The sequence below is a fragment of the Nannobrachium achirus genome (assembly GCF_963921795.1).
Source record: "Nannobrachium achirus genome assembly, chromosome: 9".
NCBI classification, from domain to species: Eukaryota; Metazoa; Chordata; class Actinopteri; order Myctophiformes; family Myctophidae; genus Nannobrachium; species Nannobrachium achirus.
In genome coordinates, this window is record NC_137818.1 from 31794809 (window position 1) to 31822640 (window position 27832).

General features: G+C 45.3%; 1 protein-coding gene across 1 annotated transcript in view; it reads left to right on the forward strand.

Annotated features, from left to right (window-relative positions):
• Positions 1-11860: 11860 nt before the first annotated feature.
• The window catches only part of znf385a (zinc finger protein 385A), a gene marked incomplete at its 3' end in the record, with an annotated part of 44451 nt that continues 28479 nt past the window's right edge, over positions 11861-27832 (forward strand). The window contains exons 1-2 of the mRNA XM_080733499.1: positions 11861-11971; positions 21832-21942. Coding sequence (XP_080589625.1) covers positions 11873-11971; positions 21832-21942 — 210 coding nt within the window. The 5' untranslated portion in view covers positions 11861-11872. The remainder of the gene's footprint in view (positions 11972-21831; positions 21943-27832) is intronic.

Genomic DNA, 27832 nt, shown 5'->3' on the forward strand with positions numbered 1-27832 from the left:
GTTGTTGAATTTACCTCATCTTATTCAAATGTTTTATTTATTTATAATATTTCAGTCTGATAACTCATGTATAGTTTGGAGGGGAAAAAAAAATCAAATGAAAATACAGGAGTGATTGTAATATTCCAGTAGCAGCAGTACAGAGAAAACATACATGTTCAATCAATACATATCGTCGTTGTCCAGTGGAAACCTTGTACGTACGTCCAAAACTCTTCGTTTTGCATTTATCATTTTAAAAATGATTGAAAATGGTTTTCACTACCTTTGTGCGACGGCCTTGTATGATGAAGCAGGGCTTTACCTTTGAAACTACATTTGAAACTTGGAGATACGAGGTTTCTGCCCGACAGTGACGATATGTCATATGCGGTCCATGATGTCTGTCTTCTGTCTGGGCCATGCGAGGGGCAGGTGCCTGCTTCACGGACCACTACCCCCCTCTTTCTCCCTGCTGCCCACTCTGCCAACAAACCTGGCACATCTGTGCCCGTCCTGGGAGCCTCTGCATGTGCCAACCGCCCTTCTCCTATTGTTCTCCTCTTGAATGCACCCAACACCCAAGGGGGAAAAGGGGGGGCTGAATGGTTTGTGGCGTCACCTACCCCGCCTGGTAGATTATCTCAAGACACTAAAGACTCTCTTAGCCTAGATTCTAAGAAACGCCCATTGATTCCGCTCTCGTATTGTGGTGAAAATACCAAAATAGCCAGGATCTCCTTCCTCTATCGGGGTTCAGTTTCCAAACCGCAGAATTAGACAGTTATTGATTGGACTCAGCAAGGTGGATAAACGCAGTATAAGCCACACTTTCTCTGCAGTGTTATTAAGGATTATTGACTATGTCAAAAAATATATTTTGTTATCGCATGCATTACTATATGCATTGTACTGTATACTGCATTATGGTGCATGAGGCATGAGTGATGCAAAGATCTTGCTTTGCACTGGTGCTGAAAATTACACATGCTGTGTACAGTCAATGTGTGTTTGCTTCCCTTGTTTGGTATAGATCAAAATATATTTTAGGGTTCCACAGCGAACATGCAAACCTATTGTAATATATATATATATGATCTTTCTCCTGTATTTTGCCCAATAACCTTTGCCCACTCATAACCTGACCAGACCAACAAAAAAATTCACTGATTGGCCAAATTGGAGATGCTACAATAAGTCAAAGGCTCATTGCTGCCACCGCCTCCATCCCAGTGAAGTGAAATATGAAACGCAGGCAGCTGGACATTCTGAATGTTTTGCAGCTGGGACCTATAATGTCCACCTATCTTTTTTTCCACCCAGCATTTAGATCCTTGCGTCCTAATGACACACAATTTACAGGGCAGGTCAACGGGATAGGCTTGAACATAGTTTGAGAAGAACGAAGAGACTGGTTAAAAAATGTGGGGAATTATTAGCCAGTCCATTTTAAAGGTCATTTTATCTGTAGGATAGAGTACGGTATGTTAATTGACATTTTCCTATGATCATCGATTGAAACTGCAAATCGTGGAAGGACATGGGAAATCATTTCACACACTCTTCTGTAAACTTGTGATAAATATGCTGTGAAATCATGATATAGTGATGAATCCACCCGACATTTGTCAGGGTGAAAATACAACTTTTCTCCATAGCAAGCACTCCATTTCCCATAATCCCTTGCAAGTGGATGGGAAGATAGTAAATTGCATCTACAGAGATGATAGTTGGTCCGGATGTGCATTTGGACAATTTAGAATCCAGAATCAATTTTCCCATTTTTATCATTTAAGTGGAAGCCAGTCCATTGCTTCTATGCAGTTTTATTTTTGCTTATATTTCTATATCAACCTCCATCTGTTACTCTGGCCTTGCCAGTGTATTAGTTCTTTACTCAACCAACCCCCCCCCCCCCCCCCCCATACACACACACACAGGGAATTACAAACATGTCCTAGAAAAAATAGGATTGGGGAGGTCTATTTTGTGTGTGTGTGTGTGTGTGTGTGTGTGTGTGTGTGTGTGTGTGTGTGTGTGTGTGTGTGCGTGTGCGTGTGTGTGCTTGTGCTTGTGCATGAATGTGCACATTATGTTTGTGTTTGCCTGCACACATGTGCTGAAATGAGGGTGGCACGGAGTACGATAGCAGATTTATCAAGGCCAAACAGACTGGCGAATTACTTCAAATAGGCAAATCATCCTCTCTCTCTCTCCCTCTCTCTCTCTCTCTCTCTCTCTCTCTCTCTCTCTCTCTCTCTCTCTCTCTTTCCTTTGATCTCTCTCGGTCCTTTTCTCTATTTCCAGCCCTTCTCCTCCTCCTCCTCCTGCTTTGTGTCTGTGCTGCAGCCACCAGGCCAGGGTTTCTCCCTTCTTTCTACCCCCACCTGCAGAAAGGCGGTGTCATTTAGCATTCTGTTGCGCCGCGGTTTTGCCATTACTGTTATCGCTACGGACGTGTGTAAATGGGAATGAGAGTATGCAAGCTGCATAACATACACAGTCAGACATGCATGCATGTGCATATCGTTGCTGTCAGGCAGAAACCTTTTTTCTCCATATTTAAACACAACGTTTTGCTGCTTCACCATACTAGAGTGTGCAGTGTGCGACACGAGGCGTTGTGAGCTTGTAGATCAGCTATTATCTAATTTTCACCCATTTAGACCTAGAATTATTGAATGCTTTAACCAGTGAAAAATCGCAGATATACAAGCTCACAGCGTGGCACCGAGTGCCGCGCTGCGAGCTTGTAGATCTGCTATTTTTGAAAGTCGTGAAAATGTGTGCAAATCTTTGAATATATATATTTTCAAAGCGAACCTTTGTAACTCAAATGTTGCTTCTGGGGGGTCCCTGGAACTAAATATTTTGAGATGCGAGTCCGTGGCCAAATAAATATAATTTTGGGGGTCCTTCACATGAAAAAAATTGAGAACCACTGACATAGTAGTCTCTCAACAACAGACTAACTGAGCTCCAGTTAAGTGAAAAGGACCCTTTCTTTGACGATGGCTGGCCAGATTGCTGACATAGAAACATAGGTTTTTCAAAAAGTCTTCAAGTTCAAAAGACACTTATAGAATCGGGTCAAAATTCGAATTTTCACGATTTTTCAAAAATAGCAGATCTACAAGCTCGCAGCGCCGCACTCTATAAGCTCTCTATAAGCACTCTGTAAGGCACTCTATAAGCACTCTATAAGCTCGCAGCGTGGCACTCGGTGCCGCGCTGTGAGCTTGTATATCTGCTGTTTTTCAATAGTTAAAGCATAAAATAATGATACACAATACTGTGTACCCGAAAAAGGAACGTTTTTTTGGACTTACAAGGTTTTCCGCCCGACAACAACGGTACACATGTAAGCGCCGCGCATGCTCATTATTATGCACAATGCACATACTGTACAGACAGGCACACAGCGCGCTGCTGGCTGCAACACTACTAGGCCTGCTGGCATTGTCCCTGCACTGCAGGCTGTTTAAGAGCTCCCATTATGGCCCCCGGGAGTGTGGCAGCAGCATTCCTGGCGTGTCACGGGATTGAACAACATCCAAAATCACTGGCCTAAGTCCTCTCAGCTCTTCCAGACAGCCTGTCTGTCTGTCACACACACACACACACACACACACACACACACACACACACACACACACACACACACACACACACACACACACACGTACGCGCGCGCGTACGCTCGCACACACACGCTCACATACACGCATGCTCACGCGCACACACAGACAGATCAGGTTCACAGGGTCAGCCAGGAGAGCAGAGGGGAGGGAATATGGCAATATGGCAGCGTCAAGACAAACAACTCCCTCTCCCCATAAAACATCTATCTAGACGACAGCAATATAGTTATCACTGGTGTTACAACTGTTTACTACCAGGGGTGTCCAAAGTGCGGCCCGGGGGCCAAATGCGTCCCGATGACAGATTTACTCTGAGTGTCTGTGATCACCTGGGATCACTCATAGGGAATCTAACATAACGTGTACCGCTCATTCAAAGGGGAATCCTCCCCCTTGGCTAAAAGGAGCTAATTAGGTTCTTGGGCTTAAAGATGGGGTGCCATGGTTTTCCCCCCTATAAAATATTGATTATCTACTATTATGATTATACTAGGAGGAAGAATCTTTATCACAGATAAAAAGAATATCTGTGATAGATATTTTTTTATCTGTATCTACCATCCACTTGAATGGAAAAATATCTGGAGAAAGAGATTTTTTTAAATCTTTTATCTGGCCCAGTGGGAATAGGCCTTTAATGTGTACTTTCAGACACTTAACCATTTAAACCCTCAATACTTACTAAACCTGACCTTTGTCTCTGTGCTTGGTCTGATCTGTTTCCTTCTACACCAAACCTCTTTGCAGAAAATAGCCGATCTACAGTACTGTACATGTTTGTCGATCTGCTATTTTCGGCTAATGTTCCCCTCAGAATAGGGATGCTGGGGTTCAAGTGGTTAAAGGCACCCAAGGGGTCCCGGACCCCCTGTTGAAGATCCCTGTCATAGTGTGAAGCCCGATTCATACCTACACTCCTATAAGGCATTGCGGATGCGACGCGGAGTGTGTGACTGACGAGTCTGGATTCCAGGCTAGCTGATCAGTGTCATAGCAGGACTTCAATCCTCGAACACAACCAACAATACAACTATGTAATCTTTTCTTTTTACTTATAATAGCAGAGCAATCATTCTTCCAGCCTTTAGGATAAGTGTAACATCAGACTGGCCAATTTGTTGCAATTGTACAACAAATTATAGTCCAATAGTACAAGCTGACATGAGATTGACACCAAAATAAAGATGTATAAACCGTACGCCCAAAAACCCAAATTACGAGTGTTAATACTGCACATTATCTGCGCACATTTGACTCCGTTTTTACTCTGTCTTTAGCCCATTGTACTGAGTTTAAAGCTCAAATGTATGGCAAGGCTTGCACCAAAACAAATCTAGGTCTGGAGATTACTGATGCGTACTGTAGAGTTGGCAAACAAGCATGCTGGACTTGTAAATATGATGTTCTGGTTGATGTGGATCAGGACGGCACATTCCAGGAGCGAGACGGTAGAAGCGATATACAACTGTGTCAAAATCACATGGTGCGCTATACTCGTTCGTGGCTGTAGGTAGAAATTTAACTGCTTCCTTAATGTTATATGTTATTAGGACATGCCTCCTGGTGGAGACCGTTTCTAGTTTTATATGGTTTGGCTGAGCTGCAGGGTTGCGTCATTGTGCAGAGGTGATCCCAGTGCACCACACACACACACACACACACACACACACACACACACACACACACACACACACACACACACACACACACACACACACACACACACACACACACACACACACACACCAACTGGTGTTAAATTGTGCTGGAACACCACCGCATACGGTGATAGTTTGATTTACAGCGTGTGCCGGTCCCCAAAGAGAAGTTTAATTTAATGAGGTAATTAAACGCTGGAAGGAAGCAGTCACACTTTGATTTATATACACAGACAAACAGGCAGACACAGACATGAACAAACACAAACAGCAACGCTTGCTTGACGGGCCGTGCGAGCTCCAAGGACACACATACTGTATCCATCCCTCTCTCTCTATCTGGAGACACAGCCACGGTTCCATTCAGCTCTGAGCAGTTCAGGTGTCTCTGCTGCAAAAGACAGGTCCTTCTCCCTGGACGACCATTGTGTTTTGTCTGCCTGCCTGCCTGCCTGATTGCCTGCTTACCTCCACGACCCATTTTACTGGCTGTAACGGTCTTCTCGTTCAAGTATAGACTCACTAGGGAACTGCAAACATTACCGCCGAGCAACTCCAACTAACTGGTGCTGGCCCGGTGTCACTCCCTGTAAGCAGGCCACACACACACACACACACACACACATACTGTATGCACACACGCGCAGCCGAACACGCACGCAAACACGCACGCGTGCATGCACACACACACACACACACACACGCATATATTGTATGCACACACGCGCAGCCAAACACGCACATGTGCATGCACACACACACACACACACGCATATACTGTATGCACACACGCACAGCCGAACACCCACGCAAACACGCGCGCATGCACACACACACGCATATACTGTATGCACACACGCGCAGCCGAACACACACGCAAACACCCACGCGCGCATGCACACACACAGAACCAGCATTGAGGCTATGCATCAACGTAGCCTCGGTGCCATGATAAATGCAGTCAAGGGACGGTGTATTAGTCACGATGTTAGTGGACGCAGCCCCAAAGGAGGAGCTGCCTTCATCAGTCATGTTGGGGGGGGTAGCAGTAGGAGTAGTGGGGAGCGGACTGCAGCGTAGGCCTCCCATCCGGTCCCATCGCAGCGTACTGGTTATTGGCTGTGCACCATTCCCATCCCGGCAGGACACACAGTAGCTTCATTTTCAGGGGAAAAAAAATGTTTTTTCAAAGAAGTACTGCTTAGCTCCAAAAAGATGTGGACTGCAGACTTACAAAGAAAAGAATTGCACAAGTGAGCAAGGCAACAAGTTATGACTGATATGTCCTAAAAGGTCTTCATCAGGGCATCTGTCTAGTTTGAGACCTTTCATGGTGTGGATGTTTTAGTAACATACCTGTTGTATTTAGGCATTTGTTGCTGTGAACATACGGTATCAGCATCCCACAACCAACTAAACACGTGCACTAGAGATGCTCCGATTGCGATTTCTGGGGCCGATAACTATCACCGATCAACTGGAATCAGTATCTGCCGATACCAATATTCCCAATCACAGCGTCAAATGCATATATTCTTCTATTTATTGTGTTACTGTAGCAGCATTTATATATTTAATGATTCTTCTTACAAAACATTGACATTGTATATTAAGTATAAACATTATGAGATTGCAGGCTGAGGTCGCTTTAGTGTGCAATTCAACTTGTAGGAGTTGAAGCTGAGGTTAGGAAAAATGACATTCATTGAGGAAAAAATCACACCCGTGTGAAGTGGAGCTGTGTGTGTGTGTGTGTGTGTGTGTGTGTGTGTGTGTGTGTGTGTGTGTGTGTGTGTGTGTGTGTGTGTGTGTGTGTGTGTGTGTGTGTGTGTGTAGATCATGTGTACCGATTTTTGTGACATTTGAAGAAAATATGTAGGAAAAGGAGCAAAAAGTGTGTTTTGGAGAAAATTCAAGATGGCGGAAAATCTATCCTGGCGCAAATGGGCGTGGCCTATATGGGGAGATGCGTCTTGACCCAAGGAATCCAGGGAAAAAAGAATTTTAATTTTCCGATCTACGGTTCAAGAGTTACGGGGCAAAACGTAAAGTGGGCCGTTATAGCGCCACCATGAGGCCGAGTGATGTAATTATTTTTCGATTCATTCTTAAAATCATTATGAATCTCCTCTCCGAGGTTTGAAACTGTAGCTCCTATGGTTTACGAGAGAAAAATACTTGAAAGTGATTTCTTGCATTGTCCCATTATAAGTCAATGGGGACAATTAAGCGTCGTTTTTTGCCGATTACGTCGGCATGGTAAGGCGGATCGGAACGAAAGGTAATAGAACACCATTCCCGGCCGAGCCGCACATTTTGATGTATATATTGCGCGAGTGGCGTAAATGGTGCGGCACTAGTTACGCGCCGAAGTCAGGCTACATACACACAGACACACAGACAGACACACACACAGACACACACACAGACCCACACAGCCACGTATAGGGAGCTGCACACAGCTCCAAAAAAAGGAAAGAAAGTGCACACCTTTTGTGTGTACAGTATGTATGGTGAGGAAGTACAGTATGTCTTGACTAATACACAACGAGGTTGTTTAGCTCACGTAGTGAGAGCACTGCAGGCAAGGGAGCTTGTCATGAGACATTGTGGTGAGTCAACCATTATGAGCTGAGATGATAAGACAACCAGTACTGTACAGTCCAACCAGTGGGAGATCTGATGGTGCCTACAGTAGCTGGAACACCAACTGTCATCAACAAGCGCATTTCTCTGTGTGTATGACCGGGTGCATGCACTGTACGTACACGCATGCATGCGCATTATTTCATGCATGTGTGAATGGATGTGCGTGCGTCGTGTTCAGTGGAGGATACTTGATCCTGGATTTCTGAATCACGATCTAGAAGCTCACAACGCGTCACATTGCAATGCTTTGTGAGCTTGTAGATCGGCTATTTTTGGCGAGCGACACCGTCTTGGGACGGAGTATACCTTATTTGCTGAAGCAGAGGTAACGATGCAATCCTCTTTGCCCTGAGGCATACACATGTGCACAAATAGGCAGATGGGCTTTGGCTGAGACAGCACATTCACTCAATCTGACATCTCTGCTCTCTCTCTCTCTCTCTCTCTCTCTCTCTCTCTCTCTCTCTCTCTCTCTCTCTCTACCACACTCCGCCATGCGGAGGCCATGTTGGTTTTCCCGATCACATTTGGCTGAATTAAAGTTTGGAGGAAATGCAGAGGTGTTGAGTAAATCACACACACACAAAAAGAAATAGATTACCTTGAAAAAGCGGGTAGGCTGGGAGATTGGTGGAAACAAATTGCGGTGAGAATTGGAGAGGTAGAGAGATGGACTGGAAAGGAGAGAGAGAGAGCGGGAGGGGGAGAGAGAGAGAGAGAGAGAGAGAGAGAGAGAGAGTAGCTTAGCGCAATCCCAAAAAAAGAGAGCGGGAGAGATTTAAGTCTCTGGGGAATTTGAAAAGCTGCAGAAATCCAGTTGTGGCTATTAAGAGGCTTAATCTAAGAGGGTGCTGAAGCTGAGTTTTGCTGCGTGGGCTCCATCAGCATCATCCTTGACAGAGGTTACGCAGGAGGAGACGAGGGGATAAGGAGCAGAGGGAGAGGAGGCAGAGGGGAGTGGCCATGGGGAGAGGTAGCCAACGCTAGCCGTTGATCACAATGACAGCTTGACACCCTTTTTTACAGGGGAATTAAACACCCGACTTCCTGCAGATTGTGTGTGTGTATGTGTGTGTGTGCGTGCATACCCCAATGAGAATCCAGTAGAAAAGCAAGCTGCATACAGTTCTGGCCTGGGAGACACAAGTGGCGGAATCAGAGTCTTATGATTCATTCGTCTCTTAATTGGACATAACTAAGCGATCCCGCTCAAGTGTGTGAGTTGGCCTGACATGAAGTTACGCACGCTGTGATGAAACTCATTATCATCAAGCTGCAGATGTCTCAGAGGAGAGGAAGAGGAGAGGAGAGGAGACAGTTGGATGGGAGGTGTTGCCCGCTGCGTTTTTGGGATTCTTTTCCTTTGTTTCCTGTTTCTCTCAGTTGTTTGATTTGAATGTTTTCCCACAATGAAACAAGCACAAACACGAGCCCAGGGTATCACAGGTGTTTTCTTTTTGTGCACAACAATTCTACTGCACTTTTATTGCTTTCGATCTGTAAAGCCTGATTTATACTTTGTTGCACATCGTGTATTGCACAAAAAATAGCCTATCTACACTGTTCGTGAAGCAACGGAATGTAGAAATTGTAGATCGGCTATTTATGCTACAAATACAGGTGGGCCTTCATAGCTTGACTTCCACTTGTGCATAGGGCTGTCACAATTATTACATAATCGTCTAATCGCAATTATTTGACATAATCGCAATTATTTGACATAATCGCAATTATTTGACATAATCGCAATTATTTTGTCATAATCGTAATGTAATTATCGTGAATGTTGAACATTTTTCATACATTTTCAGAAATAGTGGAAATAGCAGATCTACAAGCTCACAACGCGTCGCGATGCGACGCGTTGTGAGCTTGTAGATCGGCTATTTCCACTATCAATGTTATTTTTTAAGTAGTAAGTTGTCAAATATGTCAGTCATTTCTTTGTGTATTTAGGTTATGTGTCATATCTGCCATGTGCATCTTCAAAGCCTAAATTCCAAACAGAAATGTAATGATCAATGACAAAAACACAATTAAATCATTAATCGCAATTATTTGAGTGACAATTAAAGCTATACTGTGTAAGTTGCTCAACTAGTGGTCAGTAGCGGTATTGCTTTTTTCGGCCGTTTTTCGTCCGGAGTCGTCGCGGACCACCGCCGCGGACCACCGGAGCGGCACCGCAAACCACCGCGACCGATAGTAATCCGTGGAGGGGTAGAACGCATGGTAGAACGTAATTTTCTGGCCAGGATTTGTGGATTAAGAGGTTAAAATCCTTCACCATGGTAAACACTGTAGCCAAGCGGAGGCGCTTCCTGGAGACCAGAGCAGATAAGCTGTGATTGGCCGGTAGTGTACCATGTGTGCATGATCGGCGATGTGATTGGGCAACGTATACACAACGTATACAGATGATGCAGATTACGTCATTTTGGCGCGAAATCCCGCCCCTGTCACTGCTAAGAAGAAAACATATAAAGAGAAGGCTTCAGAAGCTGAAAATAACGGAGTGGGTGTTCTAAAACTTTAGCGATTTAACAGTTAGGACAATTTTAAGATTTGTTTTATAAAAAAAGTTACATGGTACAACTTTAATTGGCATGTAAAATGTCATATCATGACAGCCCTACTTGTGCACAGAAAGTTTGCAAACCACTGCTCTGTTGTAACTTGTGATGAGTTGTTGCGTTCTGCTACACCGCCACATACTGTATCTCCAAGGCCTGCATTAAGTCTGCAGGGAGTTTTGCAGTAGCCAAATGCTTATGCACAGCAATTGTTGCTCATTGTACTTATTGGAATTCAATGGCACGCTCTCTCTCACAGGGATCAGTGAACCATCTATAATAAGCAACACGGTGAATGTTTGTTCTCGCATCGCCAAAGCAAACACGACAAGGGGTCACAACAACAATAAACACAAAACTTCGCAGGTGTTTATTGTCACGACATCCCAGGTTTGATTCCGGTTGGAGAGCCGCCTTACATCTTTATTTTTGTCCTGTCCAAATTAAACCAACCCCCCGCCCCCCGCCCCTCCAAATACTGCTTTTGACAGAATGTGTACTCGATATACGTTTTCTTTTCAAATCTTTTTATTGAATTGAATTTTTCAAAAGGAAATAGCCCAGAGGTGCGTAGACAGTCTCAAATAGACTTATACATCACATGTAGAAATCAATGTGCATTATAATGAGATTGAATAAAACCCATCCCCTATCCCCCCTCCCCCCACCCTCAATCCCCAGGACGGTCGAACATCAAAATCGCTAAACAAACAATAAGATAGGTACAGGAAAGAAGAGAGAAAGAAAGCAAGAATAAAATCTTGTTGCGTGTTGGGTTGGCTGGAGCCGGCAAGCGCCACACTATGCCGTTTGAGTATTATGGTAGAACATCATAAAAGGGCTCCAGGTTTTATAGAATTTCTTTTCAGAGCCGGCAATTGAGAAACTTTACATCTCTAACTCCAAACAAGACATTACAGCGCAAAGCCACAGGTTGGGCACAGGCGGGGCAGCATCTTTACGATATACGTCTTGATTTGCAGCCGGGTGTGATTTGTACAGTATAGCTGTGGGTTTGAAGAAGGGGTGGCAGTGGCTCAGTTGGCCTCTTTGGAAGGTTCCTGGTTCATTCCCAGGCTTCTCCGGGCTGGATATCGAAGTGTCTTTGAGCAAGGCACTTGAACCCCTAACTGCTCCTGATGAGCGAGTTGGTGCATTGCATGGTTATCCTCCGCTGCAGGTGTGAATGTGTGTGTGAATGTAATGCACGCTGTAAAGTGCTTTGGAAATGACACAAATGTAGCATTACCAAGACCGTCAGGTGTATTTGAGTCATACATTAATTAATACCCCTCTCTCTCCCTCTCTCTCTCTCTCTCTAGGAGGTATAAACAGGGCGGGGGCGGCAGTGCCAACGTTCTTGCGGACCCCGATGATGCAACCCCACCTGGACATGAAACAATTCCTGCAGTTCCCCATGGAGACTGCCCCACCTCCACACAGCATGGGCCTCTTCCACAACTTCAACACCGTGAGTTGACCATACACACACACACACGCACGTGCGCACGCACACACGCACGCACGCACACACACACACGGACACGCACAGTAGTAGTAGTTTTCACACTTCCTCTGGGGACTCACATAAGGAAAATAATTCAATCATATTTTATTGCTGCACTGAGAGTTAATATTCCTGTACTAACATAGCAAAACGTCGTTATATTGGTTATTACCTTGTAAATGCATTTCATTGTGTCTGTCTTCAATTAAAAATGTATGACCTTCAGAATATGACAATGGCACTGTATAACTGACTATTTTAGAACATTTAAATGTTCCAGTCAAAAGCCATTAACCAGATTATCGTTGCTGTTGTGCAGAAACCTTGTATCTCCATGTTTCTTTTCACAAATAAATGTCCTACTTCATCATATAAGATTATTGCACAAAAGTATAGCAGATATGCAAGTTTGAGCTTGTAGATCGGCTATTTTCTTAATAATCATTATTTTAATAATAATAAAGAGCGGTTTTCACCGGACAACGGCGATATTTTAAACTGTCATGTCTGAAAACATGACAATGCGACAATATAACTATACTTTTTTAGAAGATTTAAATGTTAACAGCGTGGCTTCCATATCAATCTCACATGGCCAGCATGTGGTGTATGCCATCTATATGACATGTCTATGACATATCTATGACGTACTAAGGTTTCAGCCAACTACTGACTTCCATTATGAAATGACAGTGAAATATGAAAGCAATCTGTGGAGGACTGGAGGTATGGCTACTTCTTTGGTTTACTGGGAGTGTGCACATGAAATCTGGCACTGACTGATCTAGTGGTTTGCGAGATTATCTACAAATACATGCGCACACACACACACACACACACACACACACACACACACACACACACACACACACACACACACACACACACACACACACACACATAATTTTTATCATTATCATTATAAGTTATATACAAGTGTGAATATTGTACTGTATTTGATCTTGGTGTTCAGGCACTATTATACATTACTCCCTGCTCAGCACATTAGAAGACAACCATTTAAGAGCTATGCGTACATCTATAACAAAACCCCCCAAGGGAAAACAGTTATGTTTTTTTCATAAATGAATGCCCTACTAAGCCTACTTCATCATACAAGTGTCGCATAATACTAGTGAAAACAGCCGATCGCGCTTGTACAAGTTCCCAAGCCAACACGTTGTGAACCTGTAGATTAGGTATTTTCAAAAAATGTCGAATGTTTTTTAAATAATAATAAAAAGGGAACGGTTTTGGACATACAAGGTTTCTGCCCGACAGCAACGTGGTACAGTACATTCATCTTTCCAGGCCTGTGGACTTCAAACAGCCTTTGGGTGGAAATCGTTTGTTTGATGTCACAGATTGTCTTGGGGTTTTCGTTGCGCTGCGGAGCTTTGTTTGAGGCGGAATCCTTTCTGCAGGCCATGACTGAGCGCTTAACGTCTGATCAGTTAAGTTTGTACCACTGGGATATTTACCATTTCATCTACTCAGCGTTAATGCGCTGCGTTCTTCCCCCAGACATTGGGGAACACAGACTCTCCTCTAGTCAGCAATATGTAAAGCCAGCGGACTATATATATATGTACTGTATATAGGCCAATGTAATTCCGGGGATCACGGGCCTGTGACAGTAGTGTGTGTGTGTGTGTGGGGGTGACACTCATTTATAATCGACTGCTATGCAGAGGGCAACATAGCAAGCCCTTGTCCCCAACTGTACGCAATGTGACCTGTGCCCTGAGCACATGTGTCACTACAAGGATAGTAACAGCAAACACCATGCTAGTCCAGACACCATTAGCCACAGTTTTTAATAGTCCCCCGTATCCCATGAGCCCAATTTAACTGGAGGCACTTAAAAGTCAAATTGGACTCGGCAGCTTATGGATTAATAGTTGCTATAACTATGCACTTCGTTCTGTACTCTCACATGCACTAAAACCATACTCTCCCTTTGTCTCGCTGTCATCAAGACAGTGAACCTCACTTACGCAGACACGCACGCACGCACACAAGTTTCCCCAGTTCCAGAAGGACGTATTGAGTGTGTGTGTGTGTGTGTGTGGTCAGTCAGTCAGTCAGTCAGTCAGTCAGTCAGTCAGTCAGCTGGCCAGCCAGCACTAGAGGGTGTTTTACCAGCCTCTGACCAGTAGATGGGGCCATAGGAGAGTGTGGGAGGCTGGGAGCACAGCTTGACCTTATCTGCATCACCTACCAGGACAATTAAAAGGCTTTTACCGCATGGTGTTCCCCTGAACAAAAACCTAAACAACAGGGTGCTGACTGACTGACTGTAGTACAGGATCTTCTCTCTGTAGCGTGGTGTTGACAGAGGAGGCTCTATGTAGAGAAACACCTTCTCAACTGACATGGGAAAGGAACATTGATTCACAATTCACAAGTTCACGATGCGTTACGATGCAATGCGGGTTGAGATTTTAGATTGGCTATTTTTGTAGGTTATTGAATGGGGCTTAGTTATTTAACATAGCCCGTCGGCCGCATAACTGCCGATACCGTCCCATCCATCATCCAAAAAGTCTAAAATCGACCCATATATCAGCCGTGCTGATACAGTATATGGGTCTGGCACTAATTCTGAAGTGCAAGCTACGGGCTGGACTGTTGGCTTGTGTGGTTACACTTAATGTAGCATACGGTATGCGTGTGTGTGTGTGTGTGTGTGTTGTACATGTTGTTATCACTACTGGTGAGTGACAGACAAGCACAATAAAAGGCACTTTCCTTGGCGAGGAGAAACTCACTGCCCCTCAGCTACCTCCAACTACACTTGGTGTTTAAATTGCTATTGAGTGGTTGAGCTGACTTCTATTGGAAGGCCTTGATTGAGTGTTTGCAGCCCTGTGTTCATTACTGGACATATTTTATGGGTTGTTGGGCTTTTAAGGGAGAGGAATGTGTGTGTAACACAATGGAGGGGGCTGGGCCGCTGCACAGTAGTGTAGGCCTATACTACATACTCAATTACCATCAAACCTGTATACTCTGCATGTTCTTACCTTCATCTTTTTCAGTGCTAGATTAGAAATACGTTCATGTTGTTCAGTGGCATGCCCAGTGGTTCTCAAACTTGTACATTTCAAGCACCTCCCTTAACTCTGACAGTGTACAAATGGAACCAAATGAACCCATTTGGTTCCATTTGTACACTGTCAGAGTTACACTTGTAAGGGTCCATGTGGAACGACCTAAAAGGGAAACCCGGGAGTCCCTGGACCCCACTTTGAGAACCACTGACTTGGGGCCGATGCATACTCCACTTTTAGAGCCGGATTTATTACGGTTCGGTTCGGGGAGTCACAAAAGCTCGGCAGCGCCTAACAGCCGACTTGATGACGGTAACCGCCACACAAAGCCCCCCCCACCCCCCGTGACGTTTAGACAGAGCCAAACCAAAATAAATTTGTCTCTAAATGTGGAGTGTGCATCGGCCCTTAGACTATACATGCTGCTATGGTGGGCTAATCCTGTTATTCCCTCATTTTCTTTTTATAAATCAACTATGCTGAGTTTGTACAGTCTTAATGAGTCTCTGCCTCACATTGAGTGTTATTAGCCCCCATAGCAGGTGACTGGGCTCATCTGGAGCCCCGTACACCCCTAATGGCTCTCTAATGAGATTTGTCCTCTACCTGCCTGTCTGGCCCAATGCGCCTCTAGACAGTGACGAGGTTGAATTATTTATCTGCGGCAGCTGGTGCTGGTATGGAAACGAGCACGCACGCACACGCGCGCACGCACGCGTCTCTGAATTGAGATGCCAGCCGCAACACAGACTTGCTCAAGCTGAAAAGTTTGGAATTTCCGATGAAGGTGTCTAATCACGCAAAGCCACGTGCAGACTTGTTGAAACTCACCTGCAAGGATAACACCCCCCCAATCCTCCCATCGTTCTCAATAGCAGCCCCGGGTCCCACTCGAGTTGAACAGGGAGTCGTTAAGTCCTCTCAGGACAGGCTTCAATAGACATATTATCCTCCTGATTGATTAACGTGCATGTGTGGAGATTAACCGCTTAGCCAATTAGGAAATTAAAAAAGCCAATGTTCTCTCGCTGCAAATCAGTCGACTCCTGATGTGTATAATGAGGTCTCCCTCTAAGTCTAAGTGCTCACATGTGTGCATGTGTTGTCCAACGGACAGCGGAGGGGGTAGGCTTTACGCCTAGGTGTGTGTGTGTGTGTGTGTGTGTGTGTGTGTGTGTGTGTGTGTGCACACACACGCATGCTTGTGCTTGTGCATGTGTGTGTCAAGGACCAAATGCAGTTGGATTTGGTAGGTCAAAAGTTCTAACCGATGCTGACATTTGATGGATGGCTATAACAGAGGGAGGGAGGGTTTGTGTGTGTGTGTGTGTGTGTGTGTGTGTGTGTGTGTGTGTGTGAGAGAGAGAGAGAGAGAGAGAGAGAGCGAGAGAGAGAGAGGGAGGGAGGGAGGTACTGTAATTGGGAGGGGGTCTGAGAACACACCACTGACTACATCTGGACAGAATGTTTGAGTATGCATGAAAAAGGAGAGGGAAAGGGGAGGAGAGTCGCAGGAGAGAACTGTGAGGGAAAAGTACTACAAGGAAGCGTGAGAATAAGAGGGGGAGAGAGAGAGAAGGGGAGGTGGCAGGGGAGACCGGCACTTGTTAGATGATGTGTCATTGAAGACAGAGACAGAGAGAGAGAGAGGACAGATTTTGGGAGAGCAGAGAATCCTCACAGTGAAGCGCTCCGGTCCTTCCCTGGCAGGAGGAACGTATAGACAGCCCGGCACAGACCACCGGGAGGGAGGAGGCACAGGAATATTCTACCAATGCATCACTGAAGTACAGGTCCCGTTGTAGCCTTAGGACTTCAGCACTGACTGAGAAAAAGAAAGTTGGCGAGCTGAATGAGCGAGGACAGAGCAGCACACACTGTCAGTGTCACACACGCCGAGACCCAGACACACAGCAGCCACTCACACACAGGAGGACCAATGCAGCTCCAAGCCCCCGCTGACACGGAGGAGAAGCGGGTGAGTACCGCGTGCCCCTCTCCACGCCAAAACGTAAACCTTTAGTGACCCTACTCGCACACACACACACACGCTCCTGGAGATGTACTAGTCCAAAGGAGGAGACAGACTTTCACTGAGCGCCTTGTGTAGTGTAGTGTTGCTTCAAGCCCGGGAAGCATCTCAGCAGAAGTCAAAGTTGAGCTTCAAAGGTTTTGTTCTTTTATCTGCCGTGGCACCGGATCCACTGCTGTTGTTGCTGCCAGAGTGGTCCAGCAGAGAGACTCTGAACTCTGCATACCACACCACTGACTGACTGCTGTTCACTGCTTGCACTCTGCTCAGTCCTCCAGTGTGCATGTGTTGACGGTTTTATTGAGAGAAAGGCACATAAAATGAACATGTGTTTGTACATATCTGTTACAAGCACGAGACAACACATTGGGGTCCTTTGAGTGTAAATGTGTGTGTAAACGGAGTGCCATGTGTTGAGGGCACTCGGAGAGAATGTAATCTGCATGTCTCTAGAGAGGTAGAGAGTGGGGGGAGAGAGAGATAGATAGAGATGCAAAGAGACAGAGAGAGAGAAACAAAGTGTGATTGTAGAAATTAAAGCCAGAGGAAGTGAAGAAAACAGTGGCACATGTATATTTTTAGTACGGTGTTTAGAGGCCTCTAGCTGGTCACAGTCAAGCTTGTGGATTACATACGCACGGCTCTCCCAGAGCCTGCTTGGACACTGCTCTGTGTTAACAGACAGCATTAAGGCATTAAAGGCATTAAAAGACCCTGGCTGAACTGTTGACTGCTGGCCCCCTGAGTGAGTGGTGGCTAAAATCGATGGTCTGTGGGGCTTACTTTCACCTGCCAGGGTCCCCATCACATTCAAACAAGCGTTACTCTGATTACATCACAGCGCTCTGCTCTTATTTCACGAGGGGAAGGGTTTGGATGACATTTAGCCTCAGAGACCATGTTGAATAGGCTCTTAAAAAGCCTTGTTGGCTGCCCCGCACTGTTTGTAACTGTGGAGTTTACAGATTGGGTCATGCAGCGGACCCACACCCACAACGCTGGGCCAGCCATTCATAGGAATCCTATGACTCAGAATACAGCACAGTGTTACTGTACGCTTGGCCTCTTCGGCTCTCATTAACATGCACATTACACCTGCACTCCCTGTTTTGGGCAAAAATTATATTTTAATCAAAAAATATATAATAAAAAGTAACATTCAAAAGTGTGATTTGTTTTTGTTCAAAATTATCATAAATAAATAGCCAATCTACCAGGATTGTGCAAGCCTTTAGATTGGTATTTGTAAGTATGATGCATGTTTTTGGGAAATATTTGGGAAAATTACTACCTTTAATGATATGCCCTAAATAGGGACGCCATGTTGAATGTTGTAAAACTGTTTTTGTTGGAGGGGCTCTGGTCAAAGTCTGGGCAGCCATACAGCCAACACACAACATGCAGCCATGACTTGGTTGTAAACTATAAAGCTTGTGTGGCAAATCTTTAGTACATTCATTCTTGCATGAGAAACAAGGGTTGAAAACGAGACACGGTCGCTGTAATTAATGAAGGTTGTTCTACATGTTGGAGTCACATCGTTATGTGGTACTGGGCCATACGCAGGACTCAGCCCGGCTATTCCAGAGGTATTAGATAGTTATCATCCACTAGCGTTGTCGCTTTAATATCCGTTCCTAGCGAGAGCAATGGAGCCAGCTCTATAATGAGGTGAAGGGAAGAGAGAAGGACGGAGCACACTGCAAATATCCTGAGTGTAGTTAGTTTAACTCTCGGAGTGCAGCGCCCAAGGAATACTCAGATTCTGCAGAGCAGGAGTCGTGGGAGTTGGAGAGCTCAGAAGAGAGCCAAGAGATAACAAATGTGAGATGTGAGGATGTCCGGCCCAGACCATCCTCCCTACCCTCTCTCTCTCTCTCTCTTCCTCCCTTCCTCTTCCTCTCTCTCTCTCTCTTCCAGATGGTGTGTGTCTGCACTGTCCCGCCACTGGGCTGCCTCGTCTCACTTTTTTTCTCAGTCTCAGTCCCCCTCAATTCCTCCCCTCCCTCCTTCCTTCTCTGTTTACCCTGTTTCCTTGGGGTTGCCGAGTAACGAGCCCTGTGCAGATTTTGAAATTGTTTTTGTTTGACTTTGTCAGAATATTCATTTCAGCTTCTCCCGTCCCTCCCCCTGGGGGCTGAGATCTCAAGCTGCTCCTCTGTTAGACGAGGCTATTGCTCTGGGCGCACGCAAAAAACTTGGTGATTAGGCATATTAAAATTTGTGACAACAAGCCAAATTGTCTCATTTATGCTCTGTCGGGGTCTTAACATCAGCGTGGTTGAAAACAGAAACGGAACGCTCTCTGGAATGCTCTGTTATTGCCTTTTGAATGCAGAGGACATTAGCGGAATTGGCCCTGAGCTTCAATTCCTTTCATAAGTGAGAGTAAACAGAACGCAAACAATCAAAATATCAGGCCATGCCCTTGGCTCAGGAAGTTCCTGTTGGTCTCACGTTAACTTTTTTTGGGGGGCCTGGTTAAGCCGCCCGCCAACTCTTGTAATGTGCACGCAAGACAAGAGTGCCAGACGATTGTCTGTGGCGAAAATCCACACCGGCCACGGACTCCAGGATAAAAGCTAATCTCAATTAACCATGATCGCCAGATATATTCTGCTTCAGACATAGCTGGAGAGGGGCGAGAGGGGGCTGTGTTCGGACGGGTACGAGCTGGATTTCCTGGGTCTTTGTGTCTGGGTCGGTGTTTAAATGAAGAGGTTTAACCACTGACACACTGGTGAGCCACTAATGCTAGCCAGTTAAATTTATACGACGTGCTTAACATCCCCCCGGTGATGGACGTCCCAGCTGAAACAATTAGCACGGGGCAAACGTGAACCTATTGTAACAATCTGGGCGGGGTCACAAGTGTCTGTTTAATAGGATAGATGCAATGCCTGTCGTCCCCGTTTTAGCAACACACTATAAACACTGTTGGCGACTGGCTGGCCAACAGAGCCCCTCACACACGCACACACACACACACACACACACACACACACACACACACACACACACACACACACACACACACACACACACACACGTACATCTGTTACTGTAAATGCAGGCCCCCTCATCGGTTGCAGGATTAGACATTGCAACATCTTGTTGAACCACTTAAACCCTATATATTTTATTGACCGCTGACCCCCGGAGGTCTATAGCAGGTCTGATCCTTTTTCCAAATCTCTCTCACCAAAAATAACCGTTCTGCAACCCGTCTATTTGTTTCACGGAATGTTCACCTATTAATGACATCATGCCCAGACCAGGGGAGGGAGGTTATAACCTTTAGACACAAAAACACCTGCTGTGTTTGTCGGTGCACCAGCGCAGCAGTGTGATCACCGTGTGTTTGTCCCATTGGACCTCAAGCAAACTTTCTCATCTCAACAGCAACAGTTCTGTCCAAGTGTACAGTATGTGCAGTGTCAACACATTCTCACCCCCAAGGTTGTGTGCCCGGGGGCCGGGGCCCCCAGAGGAGAAGATTTGAGTTTAAAAAAATACAAACATTCTCCAAACATTTTCCATATTTTTCCAGAAAATCTCAGCAGGTACAAGCTAGCAGCACGGCCCCAAGTGACGTGCTTTGAGCTTGTAGATCTAGATCTGCTATTTTTGAATAGCCAACACATAAATCGTCACTGTCGGGCAGAAACCTTGTATCTTCAAGTTTCAAATGTGTACGTTTCTTTCGTAAAGTAAAGCCCTGCTTCATCATACAAGACTTTCGCACAAAACCAGTGAAAATAGCAGATCTACAAGCACACAACGCCTCATGATGCAAGGCGCTGTGTGCTTGTAGATCGGCTATTTTCACTATTTTAAATCATTTTTTTTTAAATGATAAATACAAAATGAAAAGGTTTTGGACATTTCCACCCGACAACAACAAAATGGATGAAGTGGTTAAAATGATCGTGATGCTATGTTAACTACTTTTGCTAGGAACCCCCTGGTATCTCCCCCAAGGACCACTGGGGGTCCCTGGACCCCTCTTAGAGAACCAATAGAGTAGATGGCACATTATGTTCATCCCTCCTAGAGGTGGGATTTATGGCTCTTTGAAGTGAGCCGGATCTCTGGGATCCGTTCCTTTCAAAGAGCCGTTCAAAAGACTGGCTCATTATAGTTACTAGTTACTTTGTAGATGTTTATTATAATTACACATTTACCTCAACCCTATACATTTCAGCCATATATATAGGCTACATTTCCGCCATTTGATGCGTCGCATTGCGACGCATTGTGAGCTTGTAGATCTGCTATTTTCAAATTATTTTTCTACATTTTCTACATTGGAAAAACTGTGAAATGAGACATTCTGCATAATGACTATTTTCTGCTATTGGTATTTTAAGTGCATTTTCATACCGATACTTGTACTTTTACTCAAGTACATTTTAATTCCAAACTTCTACTTGTGGCAGAGTATTTCCACGTTGCAGTATTGATACTTTTACATAAGTAAAGAATGTTTGTACTTTTTCCACTAACTGTTCATTTACAAAAAGAACGGCACCTGCGAACCGGATCCCATCGTTCATTTCAAAAAGCCGCTCAAAAGACTCGATTCGTTCTCGAAACGTCCCACCTCTAATCCCTCCGCTCTGCATCAACTTGATGGAATGGCCCACTTGCTCCTGGCACCGTGGGAGTTCAGCTGCCGGCTGTACAATATGAATCATTTCTAACACATACTGTACACCCTGTCTCTCTCATTCTGTCAGATGGACCCCGTGCAGAAGGCGGTGATCAACCACACCTTCGGCGTTCCGCTGGTCAAAACCAAGCGACCGATCATCTCCTGTAACGTCTGCCAGATCCGCTTCAACTCGGAGGTAAAGCAATGGATTACTGCACAAATAAACATTTGCTAACCGAGCCGCTATCCATCCGTCCATGCTATCCATCCGTCCATATGTCTCTTTTTATCTCTCCCTGCATCCATTCAGCTGTTGCTGTGGCTTTGCACTGTACAGTACGCAGACATATACACACAGCGCATATACAGTATATCCCATAGGAATGTGTTTTAGAGGGGGACCCCTAGCCTGTTTGCTGTTGTGTACTCTTTCCGGACAGGGCTATTGACACAGCGGACACGTCTGGTCCATTTGTTTAGGCTGCATTTTTGGCAGCTGAGACCCCCGTTGGAATTCAGCATATCGCCGTTGTCGGGTGGAAACCTCGTATCTCCAAGTTTCAAATTTGTATGTTCATTCGCAAAGTAAAGTCCTGCTTCATCGTACAAGGCCGTCGCAACGCCTCGTGGTGCGAGGCGTTGTGTGCTTGTAGATCGGCTGTTTTCACTAGTTTAGATCATTTATGATAAATGCAAAACGAACGGTTTTGGACATAAAAGGTTTTCACCCGACAACGACGATATTTAGAGAAGGGGGCGAGAGAGAGAAAAGTGAAGAGTTTGCGGACGCAATAAAAAAAGCTCTGCAGCAGCCGGGGCCTCGAGTGCCACTGGCGAGGCTGAGTCTAGCGTGAAATGGGATTTTTTTACACCACGTTTTCAAAGGGAATTTTCTTTTTGCCCATCAGTGCTGAAAGAAACCCACTTTTGATTAAGATCTTGGGAGAGTATGGAGAGTTAATTAGATAGAAGAATAGCGTGAAGTGCAAATCCCCACAGACTTATAACTGCAGCGAGTTTCATGCCCTCATCCTTCTTTTATATCATTTGACCCGTCATCCGTTTTCAACAGCAACAGTTTTGTCTGGTTGTCCAATGTCCACATACCAGAGTTCATATCTCTCCAAATGGGACTTTAATCGCACGCTCCCCAGACAATTCTTGTACATTACTAATGATGTAGGAAAGAAAAACAGAAATCATATGGAAGTTATTTATGTGGCGGGATACAAATCTGCTCTCAGGCATTTTTTATAATCCCTCATGCTTGAATTATACCCCGTTGTATGATGGTGTTGTGCACCAGAAATTGTTCATATACTGTACAAGCACACGTTGAGATATCTGCTATTTGTGCATATACAAGCTCACAGCGCAGAGTGTCGCGCTGCGAGCTATTTTTGAAAAAGTCGTGAAAATGTGTGCAAGTCTTTGAATATATGTATTTTCAAAGCGAACGTTTGTAACTCCAATTTTGCTTCTGGGTGGTCCCTGGAACGAAATATTTTGAGATGTGGGTCCGTGGCCAAATACATATCATTTTGGGTGGGGGTCCTTCACATGAAAAGGTTTGAGCACCACAGTCTGATATAGTAGTCTCTCACAACCGACTAACTGAGCTGTGAAAAGGACCTTTTCTTTGACGATGGCTAGCCAGATTGCTGACATAGAAACATAGGTTTTTCCAAAAAACCTTAGAAGGATTCAAAAGACACTTCGGGTCCAAATTTTAATGTTCACGATTTAAAAAAAATAGCAGATCTACAAGCTCGCAGCGCAGCACCGTTTTTTCAATAGTTAAAGCATAAAATAATGACACACAATAATGTGTACCTGTTCTAAATGTGTACAGCTCTGTAAGTCTGAGAGTTATTGGGGGGGCCTTGAAATACAATAATAAAAAATAAAAAAAACGTTGAGAACCACTGCGCTAAGCCAATAGGAATGGGGGAAAACACAATATCAACGTAAAACAGTCATTCTAGCGCACAGTGTATAATTTGGCCGCGAAAGGTCCATATTCTGCGGGCGACAGACTTCAGAGGCGAGGCAGCCGTCCACCCAGCAGCAGGGAGTGGACCCGCTGCTATATATACACACACACATAGTAGGCCTACAATCAAGGCTTCCATGTGGTTTGTGGAGCGACAGGCTGTAATCTTCAGTCTACACGCTGCACATCTCTCTTCTTCATAGATGCCGCATGCAGGAAGCATTTGACCAGGGATGTTTATACTATTACATATTTCGGGATAGCTAGCTATCAAACAGTGGCCTGCAAAGTAATGATACAGTTGGGACAATGTTATAGTATTGCTATGGTTAATAATATTTCAGCCCCGTGCAGGTTTGTTTTTGAAGTTAGAGCCATTGCTCAAAGAACACGGTTGGTGTGCAGGCAGCCGGCAGGAAAGGACTGGGCGTTCGTGACCTCAAATACAATCCAGAACCCTTTTTTGACATTGTATTTAGCTTAATATATAAATAAACATGCAAGATAAAATGTCTATGACACATAAAAGCATAAGAGAGAAGATGAAGAACAGTGTTTATAGCCCAGTATGTTTAAGCCTAATTTACCGTATACGTTTCGCTGCTCACAGTAAATGGCAGATGTACGAGCTCTGACACACTGTGAGGCATTGTGAGCTTGTAGATCTGATATTTTCAGTGTGAGATATAATGCACTACCGAGTGTAAGTCAAGCTTTACCTTTCAGCCATTATGTCGTCATTGTCGGGCAGAAACCTCTTATCTCCAGATGTCAGATTTATATGTTATTTTTTTAAATAAAGCCCTGCTTCATCATACAAGACTGTCGCACAAAACTAGTGAAAATAGCAGATCTACAAGCACACAATGCCTCGCATCACGAGGCCTTGTGTGCTTGTAGATCAGCTATTTTCACTAGTTTAAATCATTTTTTAAATGATAAACACAAAACGAACGGTTTTGGACATACAAGGTTTCCACCCGACAACAGCGATGTATTGCCCTTCGCTGTCCTTCCAACCATGTTACTGTAAACACATACAGTAAACATGCCGATTACAATGCATGCCAGCCAATTACAGACGGAGCACTTTACCTCTCACAGGGTATCATCCCTTAACCCAGGCAGCTGTCGGGCTTTGAAATTAACCTTAGATGGATTTCTGATCCCCCACCACAAACCCTCTACATCTATCACCTGGCACCCAGACCAGTATGTGTAGGTGTGCAAGTGTGTTTGTGTGTGAGACGAGTGTGTGTGTGGGTGTGTGTGTGCGTGGTGGTTGGCGCACGCAACATGGGCACCTGCAAATAAATGTTGGATGATGTTTACACCATCAGCTCCCGCCTCCAGCCTGTAGGCTGCTCCTGACACTCAGAACACACACACACACAAACACGGCGCACACACACACACACACACACACACACACACACACACACTCACACACACGCACACACACACACCTACACACACACACACACACACACACACACACACACACGCACACACACACACACACATACCCAGGCAGTGGGATGTTCGCTGGCATACAGGAATGCCTCCTCTCTGCTGTCACTGCTTCTGTCGCTGCCACATTAAAGAAAAACAACACGCACGCACGCACACACACACACACGCACACACACACACACACCCTCTCTCTCTCACATACAGTACATTGTAGCAAATCAGAAACGTCTCCCCACTCTCCCAGTAAAGCTAGGTTGGAGGAAGACTGTCCTGTCCTTTCGCCACAGAAATGACGTCCCTCCCAGACTGTCCTGCTTTGCATAACATCAACTCAGGATGAATCTTTCATGGCTGAAAATAACAGTGGATTACACACTGAAGAATAGCTGGGCGCGCTATGAGCCTATAACCTCATTTTTCCACTTCGTCTCCCTCCACCCCACCCCCGACACGGGACAACGTCGTCTTCCTGTGACACTGACGTTTAACCGTCTTTATCTGTCACCTGCATCACGTTGATTGGTTGCAAAGGAAAGCATTAAAGCGATGATTCCAGGCCATATCATGATCAATGCATACGTATATCTCTCCTCAAAAGACCTGGCCATCCCTCCAGTCATTTCATGCATCATTGTGCCTTTATAGGTTCTTTCCCATTTCTTTGTTTTTTTCTCTCTCTCTGTCTCTGTCTCTGTCTGTCTCTCTCTCTCTCTCTCTCTCTCCCTTTCAGCCCTAGTCTCTCTGTTCCTCCTCCTCCTCCGTCCCTATCTTTCTCCCTAGCGCCGCATTATTTACAGTGTGAAAAGCCTCAAATTGGCTGCCACTGCTTATTATAAGATGCATTCGTCAAGGGCAAGGATTAGACCCTGGCTCTGACAGCCCTGCTGCATCCTGGGAAGGAGGGGAAAAGGAGACAAGGGGGATGAGTGCACCCCCCCACACACACAAACGCACACATACACACACACACACACACACACACCCCTTGTGTCTCTGCGTCCAATGGCGGAGGGAAGTGCGCAGGGGGAGACTGTGTAGAATAACCTTGGTGGCGTGCTGCTGCTGCTGCTGCATTAGTGACATCATAGGCTCCATCTCGCTGCATTGGCCCACGTCAGTGCTGCTGCAACACAGAGTGCATATACTAGCCCCCCATACACGCACGTATGCACGCACGCACGCACGCACACACACACACACACAAACACACGCACGCACGCACGCACGCACGCACGCACGCACGCACACACACACACACACACACACACACACACACACTAGGGCAATCACGAATAGTGATTTTTAATATTCGAATTATTCGACCTCAAAGTATTCGAATATTCGACAGGACTGGCCAAACTGTCAAATATTAAGTGAGCAAGAGGCGAACATTGTGAAAATAGCCGATCTACTTGCTCACAACGCCTCGCGTTGCGAGGCGTTGTGAGCATGTAGATCTGCTATTTTCACAATATTTATCTGCAGAACCGAGTCACATTAAATGTAAAATTAACAAATTCATCCACCAGGGGCATTGACAACTCATTCTTATGACTTCCTATCTAGCCAAGCTTTATAAACTATATATTTTTTAAAGAGAGAGAGAAAAAAAAGCGAATATTCGACTTTGGTGAACAATGTCGAATAGTGACTTTGATATTCGAATATTCGAATATTTGGTGAATGCCCTAACACACACACGCGCGCGCACACACACACACACACACACACACACACACACACACACACACACACACACACACACACACACACACACACACACACACACACACACACACACACACACACACATACACACACTCGTCCACGCTTCTCCATTCATCCACTCGCTCTCATTCCTGTCTCTTCCCTGCTTGCTCTTTTTTTGTTCGTATTCTTCTCAGTCCACCTCTCACTGTCATCCTCCCCTTCTCTTCCCCTGTTTCTCTCACTCTCTCCCTACTTTGTCACCCTGTCTCTCTTTGTCCCCGTGATCCCTCTCTTCTCCTCCCTCTCTCCCTACTGTCACTCTCCCCCTCTCTTTCGCTTTCTCCCCGTGATCCCTCTCTTCTCCTCCTTCTCTCCCTACTGTCACTCTCTCCCTCTCTTTGGCTTTCTCCCCATGTCCCTCTCTTCTCCTCTCCTCCCTGTCTCCCTCCCTCCCTCGGGATCTCATCTGGAAGCTGCAGCTGTGTTGCACTGCAGCTGTGAGGTTGCTCCCTGGAGCAAGCGTCACGCAGGGGATATGCAAACAAAATATACGCAAAACTACTGCATTTATTCAACAAAATGCACAGCTTGCATTTGCACCTGCATGGAGTTAGTTTTTTTTGTCTTTTTGCTTTATTTCGATTGGTTAGTAGGAGCGCGAGAGAGAGATTGAGAGAGAGAGTGAGAGAGAGAGAGAGAGAGAGAGAGAGAGGGGAAACCGATGGCAGAGAAAGTCCTAACTGCCGCTAACTGACTCCACAGTCCGTTAATGGCGTAATCCTATACCTGGGATTTTTCATCCTTCCAACTTCTGCTTTTCTAATCACTCCAGTTGTCAATTGTCAGTATTGTGTTTCTTGCGTTGAAGGTCCCTGTACATAAAGCCTGTTTCTTTGCCCCCCCCCCCCCC